General features: G+C 42.4%; 2 protein-coding genes across 5 annotated transcripts in view; one reads left to right on the forward strand and one right to left on the reverse strand.

Annotated features, from left to right (window-relative positions):
• Positions 1–7,963, reverse strand: part of EVC2 (EvC ciliary complex subunit 2) — a 61,526-nt gene extending 53,563 nt beyond the window's left edge. Inside the window, 3 exon segments of the mRNA XM_071743977.1 lie at positions 4,491–4,536; positions 7,608–7,783; positions 7,786–7,963. Coding sequence (XP_071600078.1) covers positions 4,491–4,536; positions 7,608–7,783; positions 7,786–7,963 — 400 coding nt within the window.
• Positions 7,962–27,888, forward strand: part of EVC (EvC ciliary complex subunit 1) — a 56,679-nt gene continuing 36,752 nt past the window's right edge. For 2 of the 4 annotated variants that reach the window (XM_071743978.1, XM_071743979.1), the window contains exons 1-8: positions 7,962–8,132; positions 12,190–12,300; positions 16,144–16,227; positions 16,704–16,936; positions 17,948–18,032; positions 19,950–20,048; positions 23,114–23,251; positions 25,074–25,232. In XM_071743978.1, the coding sequence (XP_071600079.1) occupies positions 7,962–8,132; positions 12,190–12,300; positions 16,144–16,227; positions 16,704–16,936; positions 17,948–18,032; positions 19,950–20,048; positions 23,114–23,251; positions 25,074–25,232 (1,080 nt within the window). The remainder of the gene's footprint in view (positions 8,133–12,189; positions 12,301–16,143; positions 16,228–16,703; positions 16,937–17,947; positions 18,033–19,949; positions 20,049–23,113; positions 23,252–25,073; positions 25,233–27,888) is intronic. The other 2 variants (XM_071743981.1, XM_071743980.1) reach the window with 2 other exon arrangements.

Consider the following 27,888-nt stretch of genomic DNA (forward strand, 5'->3'; position numbering starts at 1 on the left):
GTGCAGTTCAGACCCTGCCAGGAGCCCACCTGGCCGTGGCAAACCCAAATATCATACTCCATCCCACCTCCCATGGCTCTAAACCTCTGTTCTGGCACCTTCTGAGTTTTGTATGGGTCTATCCAAACAGTGAAAAAGATTTATTTTATATTTGCTGTGTCTCTTATACACTGATGCATGTGCTGCCCCAATCCTCTGGAGGTGGAACACCAGTTCTCCTTTTAGTTTTCTTGCCAGATTACTGGAGCTGCACTTCACAGCAGAAACCCTTGGCATGGACCTTTTTTTAATGGAAAATTAAAGATTTTTTTTTTTTATATAAGGCTTCATAAGAGTCAGCAGTCAAACCAGCAAAAGGTATGAGCTGGGTTGGGCAGCCACTGCCTGGAAAGTGCTTCTTGTTTAGCAGATCATTTCCTTCTGTATTTTGGTCTTCCCGGTCCCGGCTCCGGTCCGGTCCGCGGGGTCTGCCCGGCTCCGGGCCGGTCCCCCACCTCTACCCAGAACTTCCCGGTTCCGGCTCTGAGCCCGACCGCGGAGTCTGCCCGGCTCCGGGCCGTTTCGCCCGGCTTTTCCCGCTTCCAGGTCCGGGCCGGTCCGCCAGGTCTACCCGGCACGGCAGCCGGCGGCCAGGTCTACCCGGTTCCGGCTCCTGGGAGGTCCGCGAACTCTATCCGGCTCTGAGCCTGACGGCGGGGTCGGCCCGGCTCCGGGTCGTTTCGCCCGGCTTTTCCCGCTTCCAGGTCCGGGCCGGTCCGCCAGGTCTACCCGGTTCGGAAGCCGGCGGCCAGGTCTACCTGGTTCCGGCTCCGGGCCGGTCGCTAGGGCGGCCCGGCTATGGCGCCAAGGCGGCGGGCATGTCTTCCTGGCTCCGATCCGGTCCGGTGTATTTTGGATGAGGGAAATTAGCCAAAAAAAAAAGCTGAGGGTGACTTCTCCATCAAGTACCTTCTCTTCTTGTCCCCTGTGCTGCATGGCACCTCCAGCAGGACATTCAACTGCACGTTTTGGGTGACAGCAAATCCTCATATTCCCCTCTGGAGAGTATCAAGTCCACAGTAAGCAATTGAATTCACTGATTATGTCCCCTAAATCTGAATAAACCTCTGGATTACTAATTACACTGTTTGCAAGTCGTGCTTTGTCATCACTTACAATCCCAAGTTATCATTTGGCTGCTCCAGCACTGGGAATTGGAGCCTGGGGATTTTGGAGGCTCCTGATATTAAGCAGCCTCAATGTTGATGATGCTCCCAAGAGAAGGAAGAGCTGAGAAGACTCCTGCAAAGTCTCTTGTATCTTCCCAGCACCCACTGGAAGGTTTTGTTTAAATAGATTAAGTTAGTGGGATGCATCTGCATACAGTAACCTGAGCCACTGCCTTTCTCCAGGTTTCTTCCCCTCCTTCCTATTAATTTCTACCCTTTTAGGCTGTTCTATAAAAGCCTATTTTCCCCTGCCACTTAAGCAGCAGTTTTCCCTCTCATTTCTTTTTGTGGGATAGATTTTCAGCTACATAAAATAACTTGTTCTGGATTCACATATATTTATCTGTCAGTAGAGCATCACAGAGCTCAGCCCAGCTGACCCACAAGAACAGAACAGCTTCAGACAACATCACTGTATTTTCAGTTCATCTGCTGCCTCTTTTCAGATAAGATATCTAGAGGGATTGTAGATGGCTGAGGATTGCTTGAAAAACCCCAAGTAACTGAGAAAGGACAGTACAGGCATAACACATTCTGTGGTTTTCATGTCAGCTCCAGATTTCCATTCTGAAATTGCTTTTTTTTCTTCTTCTTTTCTTTTTTTTCTTTTTTCTTCTTCTTTTTATTTCTTTTTTTTTTCTTTTTTCTTTTTTTTTCCTTTTTTTTCTTCTTTTTTTTTTTTTCTTTTTTTTCTTTTTTAGCAAATAAAAAACTAAATACTTGACTCCCTAGGTCTTTCAGTAACAACCAATGAGTTTCTTTGGATACCCTGATGCTCCCAAGGGCATCATTGCCAAAGCCCCTTCAGACTCTGCCATCTCCTTGCTCCTTCCACTCTTCTTACAATTTGGATTTCTGCATTTTTTCTGGCTCTTTTCAGAAAAACCATTATCAGAACTCCATGCCCTGCACTTCCATAACCAGATACACCAGATCCCAGTCTTAAATAACTCATCAAAAGGCAGTAATTTCACTTTCTTTTGAGATGCCAAGACACCATCACCACCTTTAAGGAAAAAAACTTGTTTTGTTTTCCTTAATGACACAAATTAAGCTGTTAAATACTTTGTCTCACCTTCAGATAGCACTTTACTAAAATGTTTCCCCTTGATTTAAAGCCAATATAAACAGATTTGCCAGAACCAAGTCTTAAATTACCAGTGCTGGAAGGATGACTTTGTATCGAATGGCAAACAAAACTATGAAAATAAATCATAATATAGCTGAAACAGAGGGTATAACATTGGTGCAACACTTTAACACTCCCATTACTAAAGCACAGGTTTGTTGTAAAGACTCCAGTAGGACCTTAAGGCTCCCCTGCCTTTACAACACAAAAAAAAAAAGCCAAAAAGGAAAAAAAGCCACCTGACTAAGACTATAATTTTAATTCTCAGCTCTCAAGGGCTGCATACTTCAGGTCCCAGCCTGGGCAGACTGATTTGCTTTCAAATTTATCAGTAAAGTTTTGAATAATTTTGCTTTATTTCAGTGGAGAAGAAAGGAGCAAAATCCTTGCTTACTGTATTGGTGGTGTTGTTCTGAATTATTTCCTGTCCTGACAACCATCCAGGATACAAATCCAATTTTCAATCCTTTCAATTACACACAACAATGACCAGGCAAAGGCAGTAATTTACTGTATTTCAGTTTTGAACATTGCCATGAGCTTTTCTTGTTGTTTCAAAGAAACCGTGGGCACCAGTAAAACAAAAAACAAAAAAACAAACAAACAAAAAAAAAAAAAAAAAAAAAATCTAATTTCCAGACCTGTTTTGAGTAGCAGACTTGAGCATAACTTTCAAACATCCAGAGTGTACCCCAACCACAGAGTTATTCTGGGAATTTTTTTCTCATCCAGAAATGACTCAAAACCAGGGTTCTGTCACAAAGTGTTTCACTTTCCTGCCATTTTCAAAGGTTTTATGCAAAGTTACCATCTGATTGCTTTAACTCATAACTTCTTCAGTAAGTAGTCTAGCAGCCTAATAAAGCAACCTACTAAAAACTTAGCTTTAAATATCTTAAAAAATCTTGTTTATTAGAATGGGACAGTTCTGTTATAAATCCAAGCATCCAGGTTTATTTACCTAGTAACAAAATGGAAGATTTTACCACTTTACCCCTAACAAAAAGCTGCTGTGTGTCCAAATTCTCCAATTACCCCACTTTTTCAGAAAGTTCTACAAACTCAAATGCATTTCCCCTCCATGGATGGTACAACAATAATTTGCAGACCATCAGAAAGCAAGATGTAAGCAGCAATTATGTTGAATAAATACAGAGGGAAAAAAAAAAAAAACAAAACAAACCCAGCAAGAAAGCTCAGCAAATCTGAATTATTTGCTATCATATTTAAATCAATAAACTCATTTGTGAATTAGCCATAGCTCAGGGGAAAGAAATTAGAGGCATCTCACTAGATGGCTGCTTCAGAGCATGTAATTTCTTGGCAAATGCATGTCATGAAATCATCCCTTGGGGGACCTCAAGGGGGGGGAATCTACTTCATCTCTGCTTTATTTGGGTGAGGTAGCACAGTATTTATTATACAAATACCAAGAAAATAAAAACCTGAGGCTCAGAGAAACTGATTTGTTGAAAGGTCCACAATGAGCAGTCCCAGACACAGCTCCTCCAAGCCATGACATCTCCAAGTCTTGGAATATCCCATTTGGATCAGATGGGACAACAACCCCTGGAGATATTCAGTGTATATAAGATCAGTTGAGTGTACTTGATACCTTCTGTAAAGGATAGCAGCATTCCAGCAACATTTTCAGAGTCCCTAAGTCTCTGAGGCTTTAACACCTTAGTCCAGGACAAAATCTGTTATTACTGTAATTGAAGAGGTCTCTGAAAATACCTTCAACAGGAGGTATCACAACATTGTCAGGAAATGCAGAGGTTAAATTAGCTTCTGAAAAGGAACAAGATCTTGATCAGCTTTAAGGAAAAGAGGTTTTCTGTAACACAGAATGCTGGACATCAGAGGGTGATCCCTCTGCTACCTCGTTATTGCTAATGAGGAAAGAGGGCTCCTCCTGAAAACGAGTCAGAGCAGGGGAGAACTAAGCTCTTCCCACAGCAGTTCCACTGTAGATGAGATGTTTAGAGAGCATCCTTGTTCCTACTGTAGCCCAGGAGCAAAAATCCCCTCCCTTGCTTTTCCAAATCAGGGGGCTGGTAAAACAAAGCTCCAGTCCCCCCACACCTTTGCACCCATGCCCTGGGAGCCTGGGACACCCAGAAGGGCTGAAAACAAAGCAAACAGTTACATACCTGTCATTCCCAGGTCTCTTGAAAGCCACAGATTATCTTTAATCACCTAAAAATTAACACAGAAGAGAGCAATTACAAAAAAGTAACCATTTTTATAAATGCCTGATATCGAGCCCTTAGGCTGAATTTATCCTTCACAATTAGACACAATCCTGTACCATAAAGCTTCAAGTTTCCCAAAATTAACTACCAGAAGAGGCACAACACAGCTCTAGAGGCTTCCACAGCTTGTCAAGAAGAATGAGGCTCTGTTATTTCCCAGCATGGCTATGGATGCTTTGGGGCTCAAGCTGTACTCACACTTAATATCAGCCTGAGCCTTTGTGCAATAGTGGAGTAGCAAGTTTTACTACAGAGTCTTAGTTTGTTCTCATACAGTAATTTCTCTTGCCATTTTCAAAGGTAGAACTGAGGACATTGGAAAATCTCATCTCTAGGAGGCAGCAAGAATGTGTCTGTACTGGCTGATCAAATCTCCTGCCATTATACTCATTTTTTCCTTCAGAGCACACTGCAAAGAGACCACAGGCTAAAAACTGCAGCTTCCCAGAAAAATCTGATGGGCTCCTGCCTGTGCCCAGCCCACAGAGCTTGCTGCAGAAATCACAGCTCAAAAACATCCTTAAAAAAAAAAAAAATTTTTTTTTAAGTAGTGTTAATGCCCAGTGGTTTTGATCCAGATGTAGTAGTCATACAAGCAAGTTTTAATTTAATAAAAATGTTTCCTTGCAGGAGATAATCCAGAGCTAGGAATGCTTGATTAACAGCAATCAGCCAAGGTATGACCTGCACTTGCTGTTTCTGTTTGCTCCCAAGCCCTGCGTGTGAGTAATGTTAAGTACTGATTTATGTCAACACCACTGTTAAAGTACAGCAAGTTGGGGGCAATTTTCTTCTTTTCCTGCTCGGGGACTCCATCCCTTTGATTATTGCTAAAGCTGGAACTTTAGTTCAGCTCGTGTGGAAATAGTTCTCACTTCAGATAGGCCATTTTCCTCCAAAATGATAGAAAATGAGGCAGCTCACAAAATGCAATGTACCAGCAGCCCTGGATTTGAAGTGGACACTTCAAAAGGAAGCTCTTCCAGAATAAAGAATAAAATGACAGAAAAATTAACACAAGCAGGAACATCCAGAGCACTCTGGGATGCAGGTCTGGGAGACTCCAGGCACTGAGATTTTCACAAGGAGCTATTTGCAAACACATCATTGTACCCCTCTCCCTGTACTCCACAATTCTTGTACAAAACCTGTGTTATGCCAAAGCTCTCTAATTCCATATTCTTCCTGTGCTCTGTACCAGCATATACACAAATTTGAGTGCTAAATGCCAACAGCTCCTTTATAAATGAGCCTGTTACAAAAGCACAGTGGTCTAAGCACCCATAAAGGTATGAAGAAAAAGTGGCTTGCTAGCTAACAAGCTTTATTTCAGACATCCTAGGAAACCAGTGTAAGGACATCATTTCTCCAGTTTCTTGCATCTGCCCAGTAGCAGTTCTGTGGCTATGCAATTCACATTTTTACAAATGTTTGGACACCAGGATTGTACACATCTCCTGTATTTTTAGCACTGGAACAGGCTGCCCAGGGAGGTTGTGGAGTCTCCTATCCTAGAGCCATCCAAAACCCACCTGGATGCCATCCTGTGCAACCTGCTGTAGGTGACCCTGCTCTGGCAGGGGGGGTTGGACAAGACGATGTCCAGAGGTCCCTTCCAACCCCCTGATTTTCTACCATTCTATGAAATGGCTCCTGATACCCACAGACTCCAGGCATCCACCCATCCATGGCTTTACAACAGCTCATGGACAAAAATCCCTGCTCTTCGTGCACACAGGGATGACAATACAGCACTCCTTGTTTTTTCCTTCTGCCTCCTCTGACATCCAGTTCCCAGCAGTCTGCACTGGCAAATAGAGCCTGGATATTCAGCATAATTCTTCCAGTCTGCTGCAGGGGGCATTAGAAGGGGATCCACATCAGCAAACAGTGCCAGTTCCAGGGGTCAGCACTCACACCGCCCTTCAAAAGTAATCACTTTACCAGGGTGCTACCCTCAGCAGGTTTTTTCCCAAGCTTTACATTAATTTAGTTTTCCCTGGTGGAAAAATCAGGTTGTTTTGGTGTGGTTTTCGTTTTCCTTCAAGGCTGTTTAAGACTCCTTGGGAATCATAGCCCCGAACTACCACCCTGGGCTCCCCACACTGCCCTCCTCTCAGCTTCACCTATTCTACACACAACCAGAAAATAGAAAATACATTCTGACACAGCTTTAACAGAAAAAAAAAAGTGGAAAACGAAGCTGTACCCTCAAGGGCTAAGGGTGTTCCTAAGCACGGGCTGATTCCCGGAGGGCAAAAGAGGACTTAGGAACCACCCCAACATCAGGCATCCGGCCAGAAGGGAGAAAATCATAGAATCATAGAATTGGCTGGGTTGGAAGGGACCTCAGAGCTCATCAAGTCCAACCCTTGTTCCACTCCCGCTGCAGTTCCCAGCCCATGGCACTGAGTGCCACATCCAGGCTCTTTTGAAATAGCTCCAGGGATGGAGAATCCACCCCTTCCCTGGGCAGCCCATTCCAATGGCTGATCACCCTCTCCAGAAAGAAATTCTTTCTCATGTCCAACCTAAACCTCCCCTGGCACAACTTGAGACCTCTTGTGCCCTCTTGTCTTGCTGAGAGTTGCCTGGGAAAAGAGCCCAACCCCCCCCTGGCTCCAACCTCCTTTCAGGGAGTTGTAGAGAGTGATGAGGTCTCCCCTGAGCCTCCTCTTCTCCAGCCTCAACACCCCCAGCTCCCTCAGCCTCTCCTCATAGGATCTGTGCTCCAGTCCCTTCACCAGCCCAGTTGCCTCCTTTGGACCTGCTCCAGGACCTCGATATCCTTCCTAAACTGAGGGGCCCAGAACTGGACACAGTTCTCCCAGGCTGTCGGATCCCCACCAAGCCGACCCTTTGGCATCTCCTCCTCCTCCTCCTCCTCGGGGCCGTTCCCTTCGGAACCTCCCGCAGCTCTACCGGGTCACGGCTCAAGCCAGGGCCGCTCTTTCTCCCTCCATGCCGGGCTGTCTCTTTTCCCCCCGCAGCGCCCAGCGGGCAACACCGCCTTACCCCAGCCGCCGTCTGCCCGCAAGGTTTGCGGGGTTTGCCCGGCACCCCAAGCCCTTCAGCGGGGCTCGGCGGAAAGCGGCCCCCGACCCTTGCGCGTCTGCTGACCCCTCCGAGGGGCTGAGAGGCAGCGCAGGGTCCGCCCGAGAGCAGCGCCAGCAGCAGCCCGGCCAGCAGCCCCCGCATGGCGGGCGGCTTTTAGGGCACCGCGGAGATTTTCCAAGCCTTCCTCCCGAGCCAGGCCGGGCCTCAGCCTCCTCATCCATCCGCCATCGGTCTCCTCCCATCGAGGGCGGGCGGTGGAGGGGCCCCGAGCAACGGGACCTCCCCCCTCCGTCTCTCTGAGTTTCTCCGGGCATGGCGGCCGTCGGGGGTTGTTTGCGGGCTGTGGGGCTGCAGTTCTGGGTCCGCTCGCTGCAGGCACTGCCCGCCCTGCTGGTCCCCGCCGTGCTGCTGGGGCTGCTCCTGGGCACCGCCGCCGCCGCTCTCCTCTGCCGCTGCGCGCTGGGGCCGCGCCGGCGGAGAGAGGTACGCGGGGTCGGAGGGAGGGGAGGAGGGCTGGGGGTCGGCGGTCCGTATGCCCCCGCTGCCCCCTCGGGCTGGGCTGGGGGTGAGGAGCTTGGAGGAGTCCGGGATGGTTTGTAAGGGATTGGGGGTCCGTCCGCCCGCGGAGCCGGGCAGGGAAAGGCGGGGGTACCCCAGGGTAGGGAGTGTCCGGGGAAACTGCGTGGGCTCCGGGAGAGCTCGGTGGGAGGTGGGGAAACGGCTGTAGTTCCTGAAATCCCTCTGTTAGAGAGTCGTAAAGTGTTTTCCTCGTTTTAAAAATATACTCGGCCGAAAAAAAAATAATTCTTCGCTGTGAGGCTGAGCCACTGGCACGGGTTTTCCAGGGAACTTGTGGCTGCCCCATCCCTGGCAGTGTCCAAGTCCAGGTTGGATGGGGCTTGGAGCAACCTGGGCTGGTGGGAGGTGTCCCTGCCCATGCAGATATTTTGGAATGGATGAGCTTTAAGGTCCCTTCCAACCCAAACCATTCTGTAATTCCATCATCTCTAGAAAAATGGAAATACTTTTACACAAATTTTATTTTTACAGCTTCAAGTCCCTTCCTGTCTAGCAGCTGCATAACCTCACCCCACACAGTACTGCTCAGCAGAGATGATTTTCTTCTAGATTGGAGCTAATTTACACCCACACTGTGGGTGGAAATGTGAACATTTCAAAGTGTCTGTTGAAATATGCATTTTACAACTTCTTTAATATGCTGGATAATATTCATTGAAGAAATGAAGGGACTTTTGGTTTGTGGTTCACGTGGTTTTCTGGTTTGTGAATTTGGATTTCTAGTCTAGTGGGAGGTGTCCCTGCCCGTGGAGGGGGGGTGGAACTGGGTGTGCTTTAAGGTCCCTCCCAACCCAAACCATTCTGGTTTATGTGTTCTGAATATTGGTCCTACCAGCCTGTATCCTTTAACATCAGTGACCCCACTGCTTGCCTCTTGCAGCCATCACCTCTTGTATGAGGCTGTGTTGCTTTTTGGGGACAGTGAAAGATGGATCTGAGTAGCAGAGATTTGGTGTGATAATTGAAAGTAAACACCAATTTCTGTTCCAAACCAGGAAGAGTAATCTGATCTTCAAAGTGTTTTATGAACTTTCCCAAAGTTTGTTTTAGAAATAGCACAAGCAGAACATTAATACTGACCCACAGCAATAACTTTGCCCTGAGCACACACATACCCTTACAACCATAGAATAAATACAACCATAGAATAAATACAACCATAGAATAAAATCAGAGTTGTCAGGATTGGAAAGAACCTTAAAGCTCATCCAGTCCCAACCCCCTGCATGGGCAGGGACACCTCCCACCAGCCCAGGTTGCTCCAAGCCCCATCCAACCTGCACTTGGACACTGCCAGGGATGGGGCAGCCACAGCTTCCTTGGGCAACCTGGGACAGGGGCTCAGCACCCTCCCACTAAAGAATTCTTCCTAATGTTTAACCTAAATCTCCCCTCTTCCAGCTTAAAACCATTCCCCCTTTTCCCATCACTCCACACCCTTGTAAAAAGTCCCTCTCCAGCTTTCCTGCAGCCCCTTCATGTATAATGCAGTCAATGCTGCACTCAACATGGTTTTTCCTTTCCTTTTTCCTTTCCCTTTTCCTTTTTCCTTTCCTTTTTCCTTTTTCCTTTCCTTTCCTTTTTCCTTTCTTTTCCAGGTGCACCTCATGGTGCTCCTAACATCTCATCAGAATCTACCTGCTCTAGTTTGAATCCATTCCCCCATGTCCTACCCCTGCCTGAGATCCTAAAGAGTTCCTCACCAGCTTTCTTGTAGACTCCTTTAGGATACTGGAAGGCCACAAGGAGGTCTAAAAGGAGGCAGAACACATCTGATAGTTGCTGTTTTGTTAATAAGATGCTTATCTTGCTGTTTTAAGGACTGTTGTGGATGCTTCATCTCTCTTTATTGCATCGAGTGATTGTTTGGACATCAGGATTGCACACCCACAGAATTGCTGCCGGGCAGATTAATTTTCTGAGAATTGCCATCAACTTCTTGTTCTTTATTCCATCACAGTTACTCCTGAATCCTGCTGGATTGACTGGATATAGCAATGCTTGGCACTGGCACAGCTGGAATAGTCAGGGCCCTGTGGAGTGTTCTGCTTTGCCTTAGTTTTCCACGACATAAGAGAGAAATCCTCTAGCTCCCAACTGCTTTTCAGTACAAGGCTTGAAGCTGTTTGAAGCTGTGCTTTGGCCTCATAATAGAAGCACTTGAAATGCTGGCTCAGTGCATCCTGTGTCAGTGCAAGCTCCTCTGATTCCATTGCTCATTTTCCCTGCCTTAATCAATGGTATCTTTATTGTGCTGCCACTACCAGCTTGAATGCAGCCATGCACCATTTGATCCTTTATGTCATTTATTTCAGTAGGGAATAGAAGCTGTCACTTGTCCCTGGACCAGATCTTTTAAGGTGCTTAGATGCCATTAAAATCACTGCTGCTGTTTTAAGTTGTTTATTTTGAAAAAAAAATTAGCTACCTGCTGGCAGGGACAGGGCTTGCTGCAGGGTGGGTAGGTTGTATTCCATGGGTCTAATCCAAAAAGCAGGGATAATTTACTGAAGTTTACTTCCCAGGCAGCTGAGTTTTCCTTGCAGTGGGAGCAGAGCAAATATCTGGAGTCTGAGCTGCTGGCATTTGTCACTCAGTCCCAATTTCATCAATATTCTGTTGATCTCAGCCTGACTCTTGGATGCATAAAGTTAAGTGCCTTACTGGTTTGATGATCTGTCCATAGGATGCAGTGGGATAAATTTAAGAAAAAACCTTTACCTTTGGGGCAAGGGGTGTACATAACACATTTCTATCAATAATACTCTCCTGGGACCCCTTGGGCTGGAGTTTGTCTTGTTTTGGTGTATGGGCAGGTTAGTTTGATGAAGTATTGCAGCTACACTTGTTTTTTTTCATCTCTTTAATGCTCTTCTAGAGCTCAGTAGCACTAAAGTTGCAAAAATAACAAAAACCAAATGGAGAGGAAAGAGGTAAGTTTAGAAATGTCAGCAGAATTGAATCCTGGATTGATCCAAACACTTTTCAGATTTCAATGATGGAGATAAACAGGAGCAAAAGTGAATACAGGATGGGTATAAACAGAGAAATAAGATGAGAAAAGCAAATAGGAATTTGAGAGTGGCCATGGTGTGAGGTACAGCATTGAATCCTCTGTGGCTGCTTCCAGAAATCCCAATTACTCACTGAAATTTTGTGAACTTCTGGGATAAATAATTGACTGCATTGCTTGAGGGAGATTTGTACCTGTTCTTTTGTCATTATTAGATTTTTAGGAGCCAGAAACTGCATTTCAGCACCTCTTGGAAACTAACTCAAGAGTATGAAGTATATTATTGAGCATCTGAGTTCCAGAGAGGCATCAGAAGCAAATCATGAGGACTGAAATTAATTCAAAAGCTGTGAAGTTTTCTACATTCTAAGAAAATGGACTACTTTCTATACCAAGTGGCCAGATAATTCAAGGAGAATCTTTCCAGAAGATAGTTACCTGCAGAGTGGCTGCAGCCATGTGCTGGATATGCTGAGAAAAAGCATATGGATTTTTTTTTTTTTTTTTTTTTTACTGCATGAAAAAGCAGTTCGTGGAAAGAAAACCTGATAAACAATTTAATAGTCAAGTTGGGGTGGCTGCCTTCTTTTCCTTCACTAAAAGAATTCTTTTCAGTGCTGTGTTTGACCAACATTTGTAGGATTTTTTGGTCTAATGCACTGGGAAGAGCATTTTGCAGCAGTAGGAAGGTGTTTGCAGCTCCCATGGAGTCTGTGTCCATAGCAGCAGCTTGTGTGTGTGTTTGCTGGAGAAGTGAAGGCCAAAAATGCTTCCTTTGTATGCAAAATTTTTCATGTGTTATATTTTTCCTAAGGTATCATCTTCAACTGGTACTGGAATCACATTCAGGGTGGAGATGTGGGGTATCCAGGGAGCTGTCAGAGATGTTTCCAGTGAATCTGTGTGATCTCAGTGTGCCATTTTCTCTGTTTTATCTTGGAATTTCAGAAGGATGATGCCCAGAGACTTCTGGAAAGCTTCAACTCTGATGAAAGGGAGCAGACACTCACAAAAAGTAAAGCAGAGCCCTATACATCAAAAGAGGAGATTCTGCTGGAGGTAAAACTCTGCTCTTGTTGGGGGATTCCCATTTTGCTGCAATGAGAAAATTCACACCCTGATGCCACCTGTGCTGATTTTATTTAGTTTGGAGTTAAATCCTAAAAAAGTTCAGAAAAAACATAACAAAGAGAGTGGCTGCTTATAAATGCAATAATTTCAAACACTCATTCCCTTATGAATTCCATTCCGTTTCTCTTGGGAGACTCTTTTTGGAGATTTCAACCAAAATCCTGAGTTCTTTTTGGCCAGGGGCTACTTTGTTTTTTTCTCTACTTTGCCCTTAATTTCAAAAGGCTGATGGGAAAAGTTAACACTTGATACAAGAAAAAGTTGTTCAGTACAAAACCCAGTGCTCATAGTTGGTAGTGGATTCTTTCCTGGAGAAATAGATTTATTAGAGAAATTCTGACAGCAACAAAGTTCACTCATCAGGTGCAAACTGTAATAAGTGATTTTTTTCTGAGCTCCAGTTCTTGGTTGAACTGAGTAGATTGTTGGAGGGAGAAGGAATAAATGAAGTGTAATGAAACGAAGTGAAATGTATCACCTTTTTATAGGTAATAATCTCAAAATAACTTCAGAACCAGCCCTCCCATGTAGTTGGTAGATCCCTGCCTTTAGCCCAAAGCTGATTTGACTGCTCTGTGTGAAACTGAAGGTTTGGACTTAAGCTTTATATTTTAAAAATGTGCAGTTCAGGTAAATTCTTCAGTCTATTGTAAAATGAAATGCACACAGAAATTGTTGGGTAAAGCCAGCCAGACTTGTGCTTAGCTTTCCAAGGCAAAGAGAAGATGGATGGTACTGCCAACATTTTCCTGCTGGTTTAGGTACTGACAGAGAATTAATCTTCATTTCAGTTCTGTGATCAGGAATGGTGACAAACCATGACTGGTCATTCTGCTTGAGTAAAAATACAGCATGAATTAGGTTCTTTTTTGGAGTGTAAATCCTGTGGGAGAACTTGTGTAATAATACAACTTTATGTGTCTTACCAATCTTTTTGAAATAGGACCACAGTCTTAAAGGTGATCATTTGTAACTATTAATTTCCTAGACATGTTAGCTCGTTTATAACACATTAAGAAATAATCTTGCTATTTGAAGGGATTTTCTCCCTCCTGTTTAATTACTGAAGTAACATTTTTTCTATTAATTGGTTCAAATTCCCAGAGGTTTTTGCTGTTATTGGCAGAGAACTGACAGTTCATGAAGACAAACAGATGGAAAATGGTTTTAGTTAGGTTGCAGCACTTCAGACAAAATAGGTATTTTCATTCTGAAACCTTCCCCACTGCAATAATACCATAATTACCATATTAACAATAATTGTCTATTACTTATGCCTGCTGAGAAGCAGAATCTGGTAGTTCTGGCTCACTGGGATAGGGTTTTATGGCTTTGGACAGGAGCTTCTCTGCCTCCAGGCACTGCAGAGCAGGAGTTTTGCTGCTTTTATCCCTGAATTTGTCCTAGAACAGTGGGACTGCTCCCTGTTTTACAATCTGACCCTATGGTTTTAGCTTTATCAGTAAATACTTCTGGAAGCAGAAGTAAATGACTTCTGGAAAGAAATGAAATGGAGATGAAAAGGTGCAATGAGAGAAGAGTCATTCATTAGACTTAGTTTGCTCTTCTCTTCCTGTCTCTATTTTTAGACTCTGAAATCTTTCTGAAGAAAATTGTCTTTTGGCAAATCAGGTTTTTTCATTCCATATGAGAAGCCCCAAAATTTAGAATGGGATATATCCTAAATCTTGATTGAAACATTCTATCAGTTGCTTATAGCCATACAGAACCTCAGAAAACAAAGCTCGTTTTTTCATTTTTCAAGCTCTTTTTTTTTTTTTTTTCCATTTCATTTTTCAATTTTCTCATTGTTCCAGTGCATAAAGCAGTGGTTAGGAAAGAGGAGGAGCAGAGAATCAGATTATATGATATAGCAGATTGTGTGAAAAGAATACATTATAAAAAGCTGTTTGAAAGAACACTGGTATTTTCTCTAGATTATAGGTAAGGGTTGTAATATAAAAGTTCTTCCTGGAAAAAATTATGACTAATTTTATTTAATCTATTGTTTCTTTATTCTAATAGAAAGTCAGAATTTATGGCCGTGATGATACCAGTGGAGCTTATCCTTTAGTGGTTTCTATCATTAAGATAAATCCAGTCTCTCATGTGAGATCTTTCATAGAATCATAGAATCCTAGAATCCTAGGGGTTGGAAGGGACCTGGAAAGATCATCTAGTCCAACCCCCCCTGCCAGAGCAGGGCCCCCTAGAGTACATCCCCTAGGAACGTGTCCAGGGGGGTTTTGAATGTCTCCAGTGAAGGAGACTCCACAACCCCCCTGGGCAGCCTGTTCCAGGGCTCCGTCACCCTTACAGTAAAAAAATTTTTTCTGATATTCAACTTGAACCTCCTATGCTCCAATTTACACCCATTACCCCTTGTCCTATCACTGGTCACCACTGAGAAAAGCCTAACTCCATCTCCCTGACACTCACCCCTTACATATTTGAAAACATTGATGAGGTCACCCCTCAGTCTCCTTTTCTCCAAACTAAAGAGACCCAGCTCCCTCAGCCTTTCCTCATAAGGGAGATGTTCCACTCCCTTAATCATCTCAGTAGCTCTGTGCTGGACTCTTTCAAGCACTTCCCTGTCCTTCTTGAACTGAGGGGCCCAGAACTGGACACAATACTCCAGGTGTGGCCTCACCAATGCAGAATAGAGGGGGAGGAGAACCTCTCTTGACCTCTCTTTAGTTGCTACTAAAGGGAAAAAAAAACAAAAAACCAACAAACCAAAATGAAGATAACTTGTGAATAGTGGAACCTGGGCAGCCAGGATGGATGGGGCTGAGATCAGTTGGGTGAGAGCTGAAAAGATCAAGTGTTGAGTCCTGCACTTGGGTCACAGGAACCCCAAGCTACACTACAGGCTTAGGATGGCTGGAAAGCCATCCAGCTGAAAAGGACCTGGGGCTGCTGGTTGATACCTGGTAGAAAATGAGCCAGCAGTGTGCCCAGGTGGCCAAGAAGGCCAAGAGCATCCTGGCTTGGATCAGAAATAGTATGGAAAGTAGGGGTAGGGAGGTGATGGTTCCCCTGTACTCAGCACCGGTGAGGCAGCACCTCAAGTCCTGTGTTCAGTTTTGGGTCCCTCTCAAGACAAAGAGATCTTTGTAGCATCTCCAGCAAGAGGAAGGAAGGTGGTGAGGGGTCTGGAGAACAGCAGCTGAGGGAATTGGGGTTGTTTAGCCTGGAGAAAAGGAGGCTGAGGGGAGGCCTTATGGTTATTGCTCGTAACAAGCACCTGGGAAGGGGTTGCAGTGGGGAGGGAGGGTGGGTGGTGACTTCTCCCATGAAACCAGAGACAGGATGAGAGGAAATGAACTCAAGTTGCACCAGGGATGTTCAGATTGAGTCCTAGGAAAAAATCTTTCTACTGAAAGAGTGGTCAGGCACTGGCTGCCCAGGGAAGTGGTGGAGTCAGCATCCCTGGAGATGTTCAAATCCCACGTGTGGTGCTGCAGAACATGGTTTAGTCAGTGTGGTGCTGGGTTGGTGGTTGGATTTCATGATGTTAGGGGTCTTTTCCAACCTTAATGATTCTGTGACTTTAATACCAGCTATTGCCTGTTTTACAGGAGTATAAACATTTGGAAGCAGTGGGTATGAGAGTCTTCTCTCTTCTGGGTTTCATACTGAGGGTTATGGGAGGACTTTTTATACCAAATTAATATGTAGTTGGTTATCAATAGAGATTTCTAAGTTGTGTAACTAAAAGTCAGCTCTGCTGCTAATCCCAAATGTTTTTCTGTTCTTTCCATCCAGGAAAGTGAGTCTCCTCTCAACAGCAACATCACAGCATTTGCATTAAAGGCAAAAGTGATCTATCCCATCAATCAGAAATTTAGGGTAAGGTTTTAGATTCTGTCTGTCATTATCTATGGTCATTCTGCATCAGAATAAACTGCACAGTCCATAAGGGAAGAAAACTTACTGCCAGTATGCTGAACAGGGATCTGTCTTTGTGCATAGTCCATTAATTTAGGGTTTATCTGTTCCTCCTGAATCCTGCAGTGCTTTACATGGGGTCTGTTCAGTGTTCACTGTAGTCAAGAGACCTTTTCATCCCATTAACATTAATAGAAGTTTGGTCTGGCCAAGTAGACATAAGAAAAACCCCACAAGGATCTATCAGTAAGAAAACATGCACCAAACAATAACCACAAGAGACAAATTCTTTTCCAGGATGAGGAATCTTCATTAATATGGAAACACTTTTGCTGTGTATATTGTTTAATTTTTTCATTAAACCCTACAAATTTATGAGATGTTTATCTCCTGATCTTGTTGTATGAATGGACCCTGTAAATTTTCTTTGCCTCCAGCCTTTGGCAGATGGCTCATCCAACCCATCTTTGCACGAGAACCCAAAGCAGGGAGTTCTGCCTAACCAGGTGATGGAGACCTCCACATCAGGCAGCTTGGGTTCCCTGAGCCAGGCAGACAAAGAAGATTGCAGTTCCTCCACAACAATTCATTCCACCACCAGTGATGAGAGATTCCAGGCTCGAGCTTTCCTCAAGGTTTCCAGTTTCCCTGAAGTGCTGCTGTGTGAGAGGTGAGCTGTAACCCACCCTTCTCTTTGGGCTTTTCAGGACAATCACTGAAAGTCTGCTGTAAATCCAAGGCTGAGCTTGCTCAGATGCATTCAGCACACAGGGACAGTCAATACCCTACAACTGACCCTATAATTGATCTCTCTGTATCTATACCCTATAATTGACCCTAAAAGTCAATACCCTGTACTTACTTAAACCCTAAAAAGTGGTTGGGGAGGCTGAAGAAATGCATCGTGTTGTCTGCTGAAAGTCAGATTCTTCTTTATGAATTTCTGGGGAGCAAAACTTGGGTAAAAGCAGCTTTGTGAAAGGGCTCTGACTGTTAGGAAAAGGACATCCCTTGCTTTTGGGTGCTGAGTTGACACATCCCTGTCTGGCTGGGGATGGAGTCCTGAGCACAACATCAAGGCACACAAGAGCTGCCTTGGAATCAGCAAGGTCTGCCCTCTGCTTTTTAATGAGAATTATTAATGGCATATTGTGGGAAAAGTGTTCCTTTCCCAGAGACTCCAGTAATGAGCAAGTAGAGCTAATGAAAATAGATTATTAGCTTGGATTTTTTTTTTTTCAGTTGCACAGCAGCAAGGTACCCCTAAATGAATGCATTCCTGCCTTTATTCTCATTAGCAAGAATAAAGAAAATATTATTTGTGCCACTGTGTGGACAGAGGAAGGTACCAGCAATGAGGAATAGTTTGAAAATACCCACTCTTACCTGTTTTAAATTAAAACTTTGTTGCAGCCACTCGTGCTTTTTTTTTGCCGTGTCTTTTTCTAAATGGAACTGCAATTCCAGCTTTGCAAAACCATTTTTTTTTTTTGCTTACTTTCATAAAGAAATATTTTATCTAAAAGAGAAGGCAACACAGAAGTGAAGTGATTTAACTGCTGCTCTAGAGAGAATGCTTTCAGGAGAATTTAGTGATTAAATGAAACTATTGCATGGTGTTACTCTTTTATGTGACATTCACTTAGATGGATATTAACACTTTTTAAATCTTTTTTTCCAGCTTTGATGTTAAGCTCTGCCTTTGCAGTCTTCTTTTAAAAGATCTGATGTGTCTTGATGCTGAACTCAGAAGAGAAAAACATGTGGTAGGTACTCATGTCTCATTTACACCTCTTTTGTTTTCAACTTGGTACCTGAATATCAGCTCAGGAAATAACATAAGTTACTGACTAGCTGGGAGGTTGTGGAGTAGAGTTGCATCTCTCCAGAAGTCTTTTTTTTCCCTCTCTGTTCTGCATATATGAGCTTCACAAAGGAGTATAAAATGAAGAAATACAGGAGGTCAGATGGGATAATCTAAAAATCTGGTTTTAACCTTCCCTCCAGAGGCTAATTTACAGTACCTGAATGTCATAAAAACAGAAAAAAAAAAGGTTTTAATAGAGGAGTTTATGTTTGGAGGACAAGACTTGTGCATTACAGCTCCAAACTCAGGTCACCTGAATCAGCACCATTGTCACATATACAATAGTCCTGATTTTGTATGACAAGAGGAATTAAGGTACTAATTTAAACCATAGATGACCAACTAGATCAAGGCACAGCATTTAAAGCTGTGAAAAAAACCAACCACAACCCCAAAATATGATCAAGATATATATATATATATAAAGATATAGATATATAGATATATAGATATATATATAGATATGATAGATATGATCAACTATAGAGTCATCACCATCACTAAGTTTTAGCTTAGTTAATATAAATGTGGACATGAAGTATGCAGCTTTTTCCTCCCTTTCTTTCTCAACCTCTTTTTAAACAGATTGGTTATTTCTGTTATTTTTTTATTAAATGCAGTGAGAGTAATTTTGTTCTGGGACTCTCTGAATAGATTTCTACACAATCCAAAAGAAAAAAAGTGTGGAAGTAAACCTGGAAAGCAACTTCTGTTCTGGGGGGATTTCTTCCCATCTAAACAGATGAAGAAGGGAACTTGGGATCATATTCAAGGAGGAAATTTAGTTTGAGTAAAGAAGATTGGACTTGATCTCAAATTGAATCATCTGTTTGTAAATGAGTAGAACAACATGGTGATGAAATCACAGAAACACTGAGAAAATGAGGATCTAATGTGCATGTGGCCTGCCAGAAGTTACCCTAAAAGGCAGATGACTTTGAATAGAATACTTTGAATAACAGGGGAAAGGTTTTTTTACAGTCTGTGGTATCTTAGTGTTGTCTATTCAAAACTTGCCAAAAACACTGGCTGGTGAGGTCCAAACCATGACTGCTTTTCCATACTCATCTCTAAGGATAATTTATTTTCCTGGTCAGCTGAAATGCAGGCTTTGGAATCTGTTTGCATCTGTAAATTTATTTATATTTATACATCCTTAAAGTGGGCAACTTCTGCACCATCTGTTTTCAAGTACCTGAGTAATAAGCAGGTTATGTGTTAAATTTCTCAATTTTATCTTCACCTTGGAAAATATTGCATCAGTTAATAATGAGTTGTCTGTACACTGGCATTTTTATCAAGGCAGGAGATGAGGTTAAGCACAAATTACCCCAGTGTTCAAACCATCTTTTTGAAGGCAGTGATGTTACACTCTAAAAAAAAGCAAACAAATCATAAATAGGTGGATTTTGTGGAGGAGAAGGCACCTAGAACTTGAGATGGTTGTTTTTGTATAAAAATGATTGGTACTTCAGTTGAAATCATAGTAATGAGTGCATTTGTATCTTTCAGCTTATGTGGTCACTTCTTTTTAAGTGATATTGTCCAGTAAGACAGTTTTATATCTGTCAGTCTGAATACAAGAATATAGCAGATTATGTCCTTGGTAGAATGTAACACCATCTTCCATCTTTTTGGAGCCAAAATGAAGAATTTTTTATAATGGAAGTACTGTAGAGTTCTGATGATGGTTCTGTTATTTTGCTTATGATTCACTATATTAAATTGATTTAAATCAAGAAAAGGTATCAGAAAGATGACCTTATAATGTTGTGCATGCACTTAACCTGGGTTCTGTTTCTTTCCTTTTCAACAGATGTTTGTTCAGGTTCTCAAAATCTACCTCACAGACTTTTGCCACAAAAAGAGGATTACTGATGATTTCTTCAAGAAGATCCTTTTAACCCAGGAAAATGTGAGTAGGTTTGTTGGTTAATATTTGTTTCAGACAAGAGAATCCATTCAAGAAAACAGAACAGTATGAACTTTATTCACTCAGATAAAAAAAAAAAAATCCTAATTATCAGGTTTTTTTCCATGTATCATTGCTGATGAGAAAATAGCAGGGAATAAGTACCATGAGGAAACTCAGGACTTTTTTTTATGAAAGGAAAATATTGTTATCTTTCTCCTTATCTTTTTATTTTTCCGTATCCTTGGATCAAAATCCATTTTCCACTGCTGAAGTTGATAGTCCAGATGCAATCCAGGTGGAGTTAAAATACAATTTTTAAGATTGTTTGAAGGGAAAAAAAACTTTACACAACTGGGCAAAATGGGAGAGCTACTGGTTCCACTTTCCAGATTAGAGTCAGAGAAGAGTCTGGTTTGAGAGCCACTTCTGGGGATCATTGGTCCAATTTTCTGTGGGAAACAAGGAATAACAGGAGGCTATCAAATGCCCTACCAAGTCAGTTCCTGAATATCTGCACTGAAGGAGACTCCCCCATCTCTCTGGGCAACCTGGTCCAGTATTTAATTCATATTTTTTTTTTTTCTTATATCCAGATGAAATTTGACATTTAGACATTAATTGTTGAGATTGATTTTTTTCATTCAGTCACTCAACTGGTGAATTAATATCAAGAATTTCTGTGCCTGGACCTAAGAATTTATTTCAGAATGGAATTTGCATTAAACCCACTCCTCTGCATTAAATCCTCTGCCTTAGTATTAAAGTTGATTGTTTTTTCCTAAAGGAAAAGTGAGATTTGGTATGTGAATCCCTTTCTTTGGGATGGATTTCTGGGGTTCTTATGTCCTATATTCTGGAGGGAAAAATCTTGGAAATATGACAGCCTCAGGGCTGGGATATCAGGGAAGGGATGAGGCTGATTATGGATATCATGTGAAAAGAGGGATCATAGAATCATAGAATCCTAGAATCCTAGGGGTTGGAAGGGACCTGGAAAGATCATCTAGTCCAACCCCCCCTGCCAGAGCAGGGCCCCCTAGAGTACATCCCCTAGGAACGTGTCCAGGGGGGTTTTGAATGTCTCCAGTGAAGGAGACTCCACAACCCCCCTGGGCAGCCTGTTCCAGGGCTCTGTCACCCTTACAGTAAAAAAATTTTTTCTGATATTCAACTTGAACCTCCTATGCTCCAATTTACACCCATTACCCCTTGTCCTATCACTGGTCACCACTGAGAAAAGCCTAACTCCATCTCCCTGACACTCACCCCTTACATATTTGAAAACATTGATGAGGTCACCCCTCAGTCTCCTTTTCTCCAAACTAAAGAGACCCAGCTCCCTCAGCCTTTCCTCATAAGGGAGATGTTCCACTCCCTTCATCATCTCAGTAGCTCTGCGCTGGACTCTTTCAAGCACTTCCCTGTCCTTCTTGAACTGAGGGGCCCAGAACTGGACACAATACTCCAGGTGTGGCCTCACCAATGCAGAATAGAGGGGGAGGAGAACCTCTCTTGACCTCCTAACCACCCCCTTTCTAATGCACCCCAGGATGCCATTGGCCTTCTTGGCCACAAGGGCACATTGCTGGCTCATGGGCATCTTCTTGTCTACCAGGACCCCCAGGTCTCTTTCACCTACACTGCTCTCCAGCAGCTCAGCCCCCAACCTATACTGGGACATCGTGTTGTTCTTCCCCAAATGGCAATAAGCAAAAGGATGAGCCCTGGGAACTACTGCAGGCAACAGGGCATTGGCAAGGCTGAGGGTTATCACAGACTGCATTTTCCTCTTTCATTTCTGCCTCGTAGGAAAAACCAATGGGATTTCAGGGAAATGGTTTGTGAAGCCTGTCAAAATCTGGGTAGGTTTCCTTAAGACACAGGGCAGCAAGTTAATCATAGAATTTTCAGGGTTGGAAGGGACTTTTAAGATCATTTATTCCCAACCCCCTGCCATGGCAGGGAGACCTCCCACAGATCAGGATGCTCAGAGCCCTGGCCATAAAAACTTCCAGGGACGGATGGGGCTTCCACCACCTCTCTGGGCAACCTGTGCCAGTGTCTCAGCACCCCCATGGTGAAGCATTTCTTCCTAACTTCAATCTAAATCTCTATTTTGAATCCATTCCCCCATATCCTATCCCTCCCTGACATCCTAAAAAGTCCCTCCCCAGCTTTCTTGCAGCCCCTGCAGACACTTAAAGGCCACAATGAGGTCTCCTCAGAGCCTTCTCCTCTCCAGACTGAACAACCCCAACTCTCTCAGTGTCTTCTCAGTGCTCCAGCCCCCTGAGCATCCTCCTGGCCCTTCCCTGGACACATTCCAGCCCTTCCATGTCCCTTTTAGGGGCTCCAGAACTGGATCCAGTACTCCAGGTGGGGTCTCCCAAGAGCAGAGGGGGAGAATCCCCCCCCCTGGACCTCCTGGCAGCAACACCAAATAGTGTAAAACCTAAGGGATGTTTCAGCTATTGAAACATCATCCAGTTCAGTACCAAGTTACCAAGTAAATCAGAAGCCTGCTGTTTGTCAGCATCATCAGCTTTCAGGGAAAAGCATCCTGGTTTCAAAAGACTGGGAAAAAAAAGGTAAAAAGCCCTAAAATGGTGTAGCCTGTGAGTTGTCCCTTGTGAGCATTACAGGTGTTTTCATCTCTGTGCTAGCACTTGGCAGGGAACACTGCCTGGTGATCATATCTGGCTCTTTCTCTGTGCTTTGAGCCACTTATTAAAATAAAAATATTTAAAAGAAAAAAGATTCAAAGGGTTATTAGTAGTAAACATTAAGGAACAGTGTTCACTAAAATTTTAATTGAGTAGAAATGGACAATACATCCCAGTGGAATCTCTGTATTTGTACTGACTGCTTTAGAGCTGCCTTATTTACCTTTAATTTTCTTTGCTGCAGGGTGTTCATTACCCAGACACAGAACTTTCTGAACACTCTTGTTGAGTTTCCTTGGCCAGGAGCCACAATTGATCCAGATTCACTCCCAAATTTAGAAACTGTGTCTGGTTTTCTGTTTACTTTTCTGTTTAGCAATTTATTTATTTTTTTTTCCCCAGGATTTTGAAGAATTGCAGAAACAACTTCACTCCAGACTCCAGAGTACTGAGATGTCAGGATCCCATAATTCAGAGTACCAGACTCTAGAAGATGTAGAAAGGAAAGAAAGAGAATATTCTGAGCACATAATAGATAATGTACCTTTCTAATTTTTCTCTCCTATTTTATTTTGTTGTAGTGTTATTTTTTGGATGGGGAATGCTTTTTTTTTTGCTTTTTTTTTTAACTGTTGTGTTGACTGGTCCACAATTAGTACATCAGATGTGTGTTAGTCCTGAAAATATTTTTATATTGCTCCAGCAGAGTATTTCCAGCTCCTTTTGGGGAGTTTCTTACACTGAGAAATGTCCATTGCTTGTCAAATTGTAAAATTATATATATGGAAGCATATATATATATAGAGAGAGAGAGAAAGAGAGAGTCTGGTGTTTAGGAATATTATCCTAACACCTTGTTTTCTTCAACGGAGTAAGACAGTAATAAGAGATTATAAAACATTTTAAAGCTGAAATAATTACTAAGAAAATAATTATGTTTTAGCATACTTTGCATTGTTACCTGAGCAAAACATTTTGCCTTAGCACATTGTAATACATTTCCATGGGGTTTTTTTCAGTGAAATAGCTTGAAAACAGGCATTTGATTCTCAAAGTGGAAGTTTTGGGTTGGTTTCTTTTATTTCTCTCTGTGTCCAAATAGCTTGCAGGCTAGGAAACTGAAGGTTAATATTCCACATATTTTTTTTTTTCCCCAGTAAACTGAGCAATTTGGAAGGTATTCTTCTCCCCAGTCCTGGTTTTGAGATGTGAACAAATTCACTGCTGGTGAAAATGAGGCTGAGCAGTCAGAGTGATGGCTCTGCACTGATTGACTTCACCCTGAGCTGAGCAGCCCAGCATCTCAACCTTGGGCCTTTTTCACTGAGGAGTTCACATTTTTTATGTCTGAGGCTTTCTTGGGACTCTCTGTGCCTTTCACTTTATAGCTGAAGTCCTGGTAATATTGCTACATCTGGAGTCAAGTTTCTTTTGCAATTTTAACTTGGATTGTTTAGATTTCTCCAGAGTGAGGCACAGAAAAACTTCCAGGGCAGTTACTCATCAGTCACCCTCCAGTGGGTCTGATGCCAGCTGATGCTTCTCATCTCTATTGAAAATTAGTTCCCTGGACACAGATTTGTATAGATCAGGACCTTGTGCTAATCTTCAGTCATGGAAAGGGTTTTTTTTGCCATTCTGGCAGATGCCATAGTCACAGTTACTTACTCAACTCATAAAAAATACAAATATTGGTGATGGATGGTTTTTTTTGCCTTTGTGTGTACCAGTTAGCTGATTGAAAACCACAGAATATTCACATTTGTGCACAGTCATGAGTGTTTGTGGGCTTGGAGCCCAAAACTAGAGATTACTGATATGATAATATATCAGAATGGGCCCAAAAACTGTGCTGATACTGCATAAAATATTTCATTCCAGCTCAGTTAGTGGAATTCTTCTGTAGCTTGTGGCTTTGAAGGTGTAAAGCAGTGATAATTTCCAGCTTTTTAGCAAAAATCTTGTTTGATTGGAATGCCTGCTTCTACAGCAGGATAAACTTCCCAAAAAAAAAAAAAAAAAAAGGCTGCAGTTGGTTATTTTTTTGTTGTTTTCTCATTAGGACCACCAACACATTAGTCTTTCAGAGATGCAAGATGTAGAGAAATAACCAGCAAATTCTTAGCAAGTTATGCAGAATGACAAATTTCCAAAAGTCAGGGTTAACCTACTTGTTTTAAATCATAATTTTAAAAAAAACAGGCTCTTTGGCTTTGGAAAATGTCCACTATGACTAATCCTGGAGCCTCAGTCTGTAATCTCAGTGACTTGTATCTTGGTAGATTTCAATGCCTCTGACTGTAATGAAATATTTGATGATTAATGAGGGAACATGGATTGGTTTTTGATTCTTATTCCACAGATGGAAGCTTTCTGGAAGCAGACTGACAAAGCCCAGCAGGTTCTTTTGGATCAATCAAAATGCCCAAGTGCCAAAGCCCCAAAGATAATGGTGGATCTGACAGAGAAGATGATTGCAGTCGAAAGCTTATTAAGTGAATCTCAAGATTTGCAGGCAATGGTAAAGTATAAAAAGAAAGAAAAGTTGAGGGAGGGTTTAGTCCCCCTGAACACAAGGAATGATGGAAGTTTGTAGTGTTGGTGCTGCCTCAGGATCTATGTAGGCTGCTCACCCCACTTATTCTGTTTGGTTTTGATGCAAAGAGCTCAACTTCCATTGCAATTTATGAAGGCTCAGAGGGAGGTGAACCCCTTTGCACATGAATTCTAACTCTGAAAATACTGATTAGCCAGTCACAATAGAAAAAAAATGATCATAATGCAGCCAATGAGCCAGGATCAAGGGCAGTAGATCTAATGATTAAGAATTCTTACTCTGCAATTAAGGACATTTTTTATTCCCGAAGTATTTTTCCACTTTGAATGAGAAACCCTGATTTAAATTTGAGGGTTATTCTAGATGTTCAATGACTTTAAAAGGAATTGAAAACCCTTGACATCTCTTAGTGCTATGACCATAAGAGAGAAAAATATGTTTATAAATGCATCAGTACTGTGCTCTGTGTTTAAACAGATCCTTTATTTGCTTTGCACAGGACATATTGAAGGAATATTACTTGGAATTTATAGATGAACAGAATCAGTCCCACTGTATTTATTAGAAATTTGTAGCATAAATGGGTAGCTAGGTTTGTTTGGCTTATTAATAAAGAGATACAATAATTTTTTTTGTTGGTTTGCATTGGAAGAACTAAATAAACTGAGCTGTCTAGGGATGAAAATTGTCCTTGCCAGCTGATCACACTTGAACCTGTACAGTAAATTGGTTCAGATGAGGTCTTTGGATACAGGAATGGGAAATATTCCAACCTGAAGTCACTCCTGTGATGCTTGCATCTCATTTCAAGGTCATTGGATCTTTGTCTCCACTGATTGCAGCACTTGACCCACTCCTTCCAGCTTTGCACCATTCCCTAAAGCAGCTGCAGTTCCACCTGGGAAGTCCTGCTCCCTCCTGGATGCTTCTTTCTGTTAATAGTGCAATGAAAGCTGCTACTTTATAGGCAATCACACTAATTTTTAGTATATTTATTTAACTCTCATTGAGCACATGCTTGAAGGAATCACAGCAGTATCAGAGTCAGGTATTTCAAAACTAAGACAAATTTTGATGTGCCCTGCAGTGTCTTGAAAAGAGGTCAGGACTTCCCCGTTGCCTTTCTCTCTTTTTTTCCCTTTGGATATTTAAGTTGGTTCTACAGCCTTGTTGTTGTCTTTTTCTTGCCTTAATATCTTGACAACTACAAATAATGGAAAACACCAATATTTTTCAATTATCTCTTGCAATCAACCTACACTGATTTTCAAAACTCTAGGAAGGTTGTTACTCCCATGCCCTTGAGCTCCTTCCTGAGTTTTCTACTTAGAAAAGTCAGTGACAGGACAAGCCCAACCCAAGATCCATCCTTGCTTTCTAAACAGGACTTTTTTTCATGTTTTAGGACATTCAGGAAAGATCACAGCAGTAGCAGAGTCAGATATGTTCCTCATTTCAAAACAAAGGCAAATTCTGGTGTGCCAGGCAGTGTCTTGAAAAGAGGTCAGGACTTCCCCATTGCCTTTTTGTCTTTCTTTCCCCTTGGTGTAGTATTTAAGTTGGTTCTGCAACCTTGTTGTTGTCTTTTTCTTGCTTTAATATCTTGGCAGCTACAAATAATGGAAAACACCAATGTTTTTCAATTATCTCTTGCAATCAACCTACACTGATTTTCAGAACTCTAGGAAGGTTGTTACTCCCATGCCCTTGAGCTCCTTCCTGAGTTTTCTGCTGAGAATAAGTCAGTGGCAGGACAAGCCCAACCCAAGATCCATCTTTGCTTTCTGAACAGGACTTTTTTCATGTTTTAGGACATTCAGGAAAGATCACAGCAGTAGCAGAGTCAGATATGTTCCTCATTTCAAAACAAAGGCAAATTCTGATGTGCCCTGCAGTGTCTTGTAAAGAGGTCAGGACTTCCCCATTGCCTTTTTGTCTTTCTTTCCCCTTGAGTATTTAAGTTGGTTCTGCAACCTTGTTGTTGTCTTTTTCTTGCCTTGGTTTCTTGACAGCTACAAATAATGAAAACACCAATATTTTTCAATTATCTCTTGCAATCAACCTACACTGATTTTCAGAACTCTAGGAAGGTTGTTGCTCCCATGGCCTTGAGCTCCTTCCTGAGTTTTCTGCTGAGAATAAGTCAGTGACAGCACAAGCCCAACCCAAGATCCATCCTTGCTTTCTGAACAGGACTTTTTTTCATGTTTTAGGACATTCAGGAAAGATCACAGCAGTAGCAGAGTCAGATATATTCCTCATTTCAAAACAAAGGCAAATTCTGATGTGCCCTGCAATGTCTTGAAAAGAGCTCAGGACTTCCCCATTGCCTTTTTTGTCTTTCTTTCCCCTTGGGTATTTAAGTTGGTTTTGCAACCTTGTTGTTCTCCTTTTCTTGCCTTAATATCTTGGCAGCTACAAATAATGGAAAACACCAATATTTTTCAATTATCTCTTGCAATCAACCTACACTGATTTTCAGAACTCTAGGAAGGTTGTTGCTCCCATGCCCTTGAGCTCCTTCCTGAGTTTTCTGCTTAGAATAAGTCAGTGACAGGACAAGCCCAACCCAAGATCCATCCTTGCTTTCTGAACAGGACTTTTTTTCATGTTTTAGGAC

The sequence above is a fragment of the Heliangelus exortis genome, chromosome 4 (genome assembly GCF_036169615.1).
Source record: "Heliangelus exortis chromosome 4, bHelExo1.hap1, whole genome shotgun sequence".
Classification (NCBI taxonomy): Eukaryota; Metazoa; Chordata; class Aves; order Apodiformes; family Trochilidae; genus Heliangelus; species Heliangelus exortis.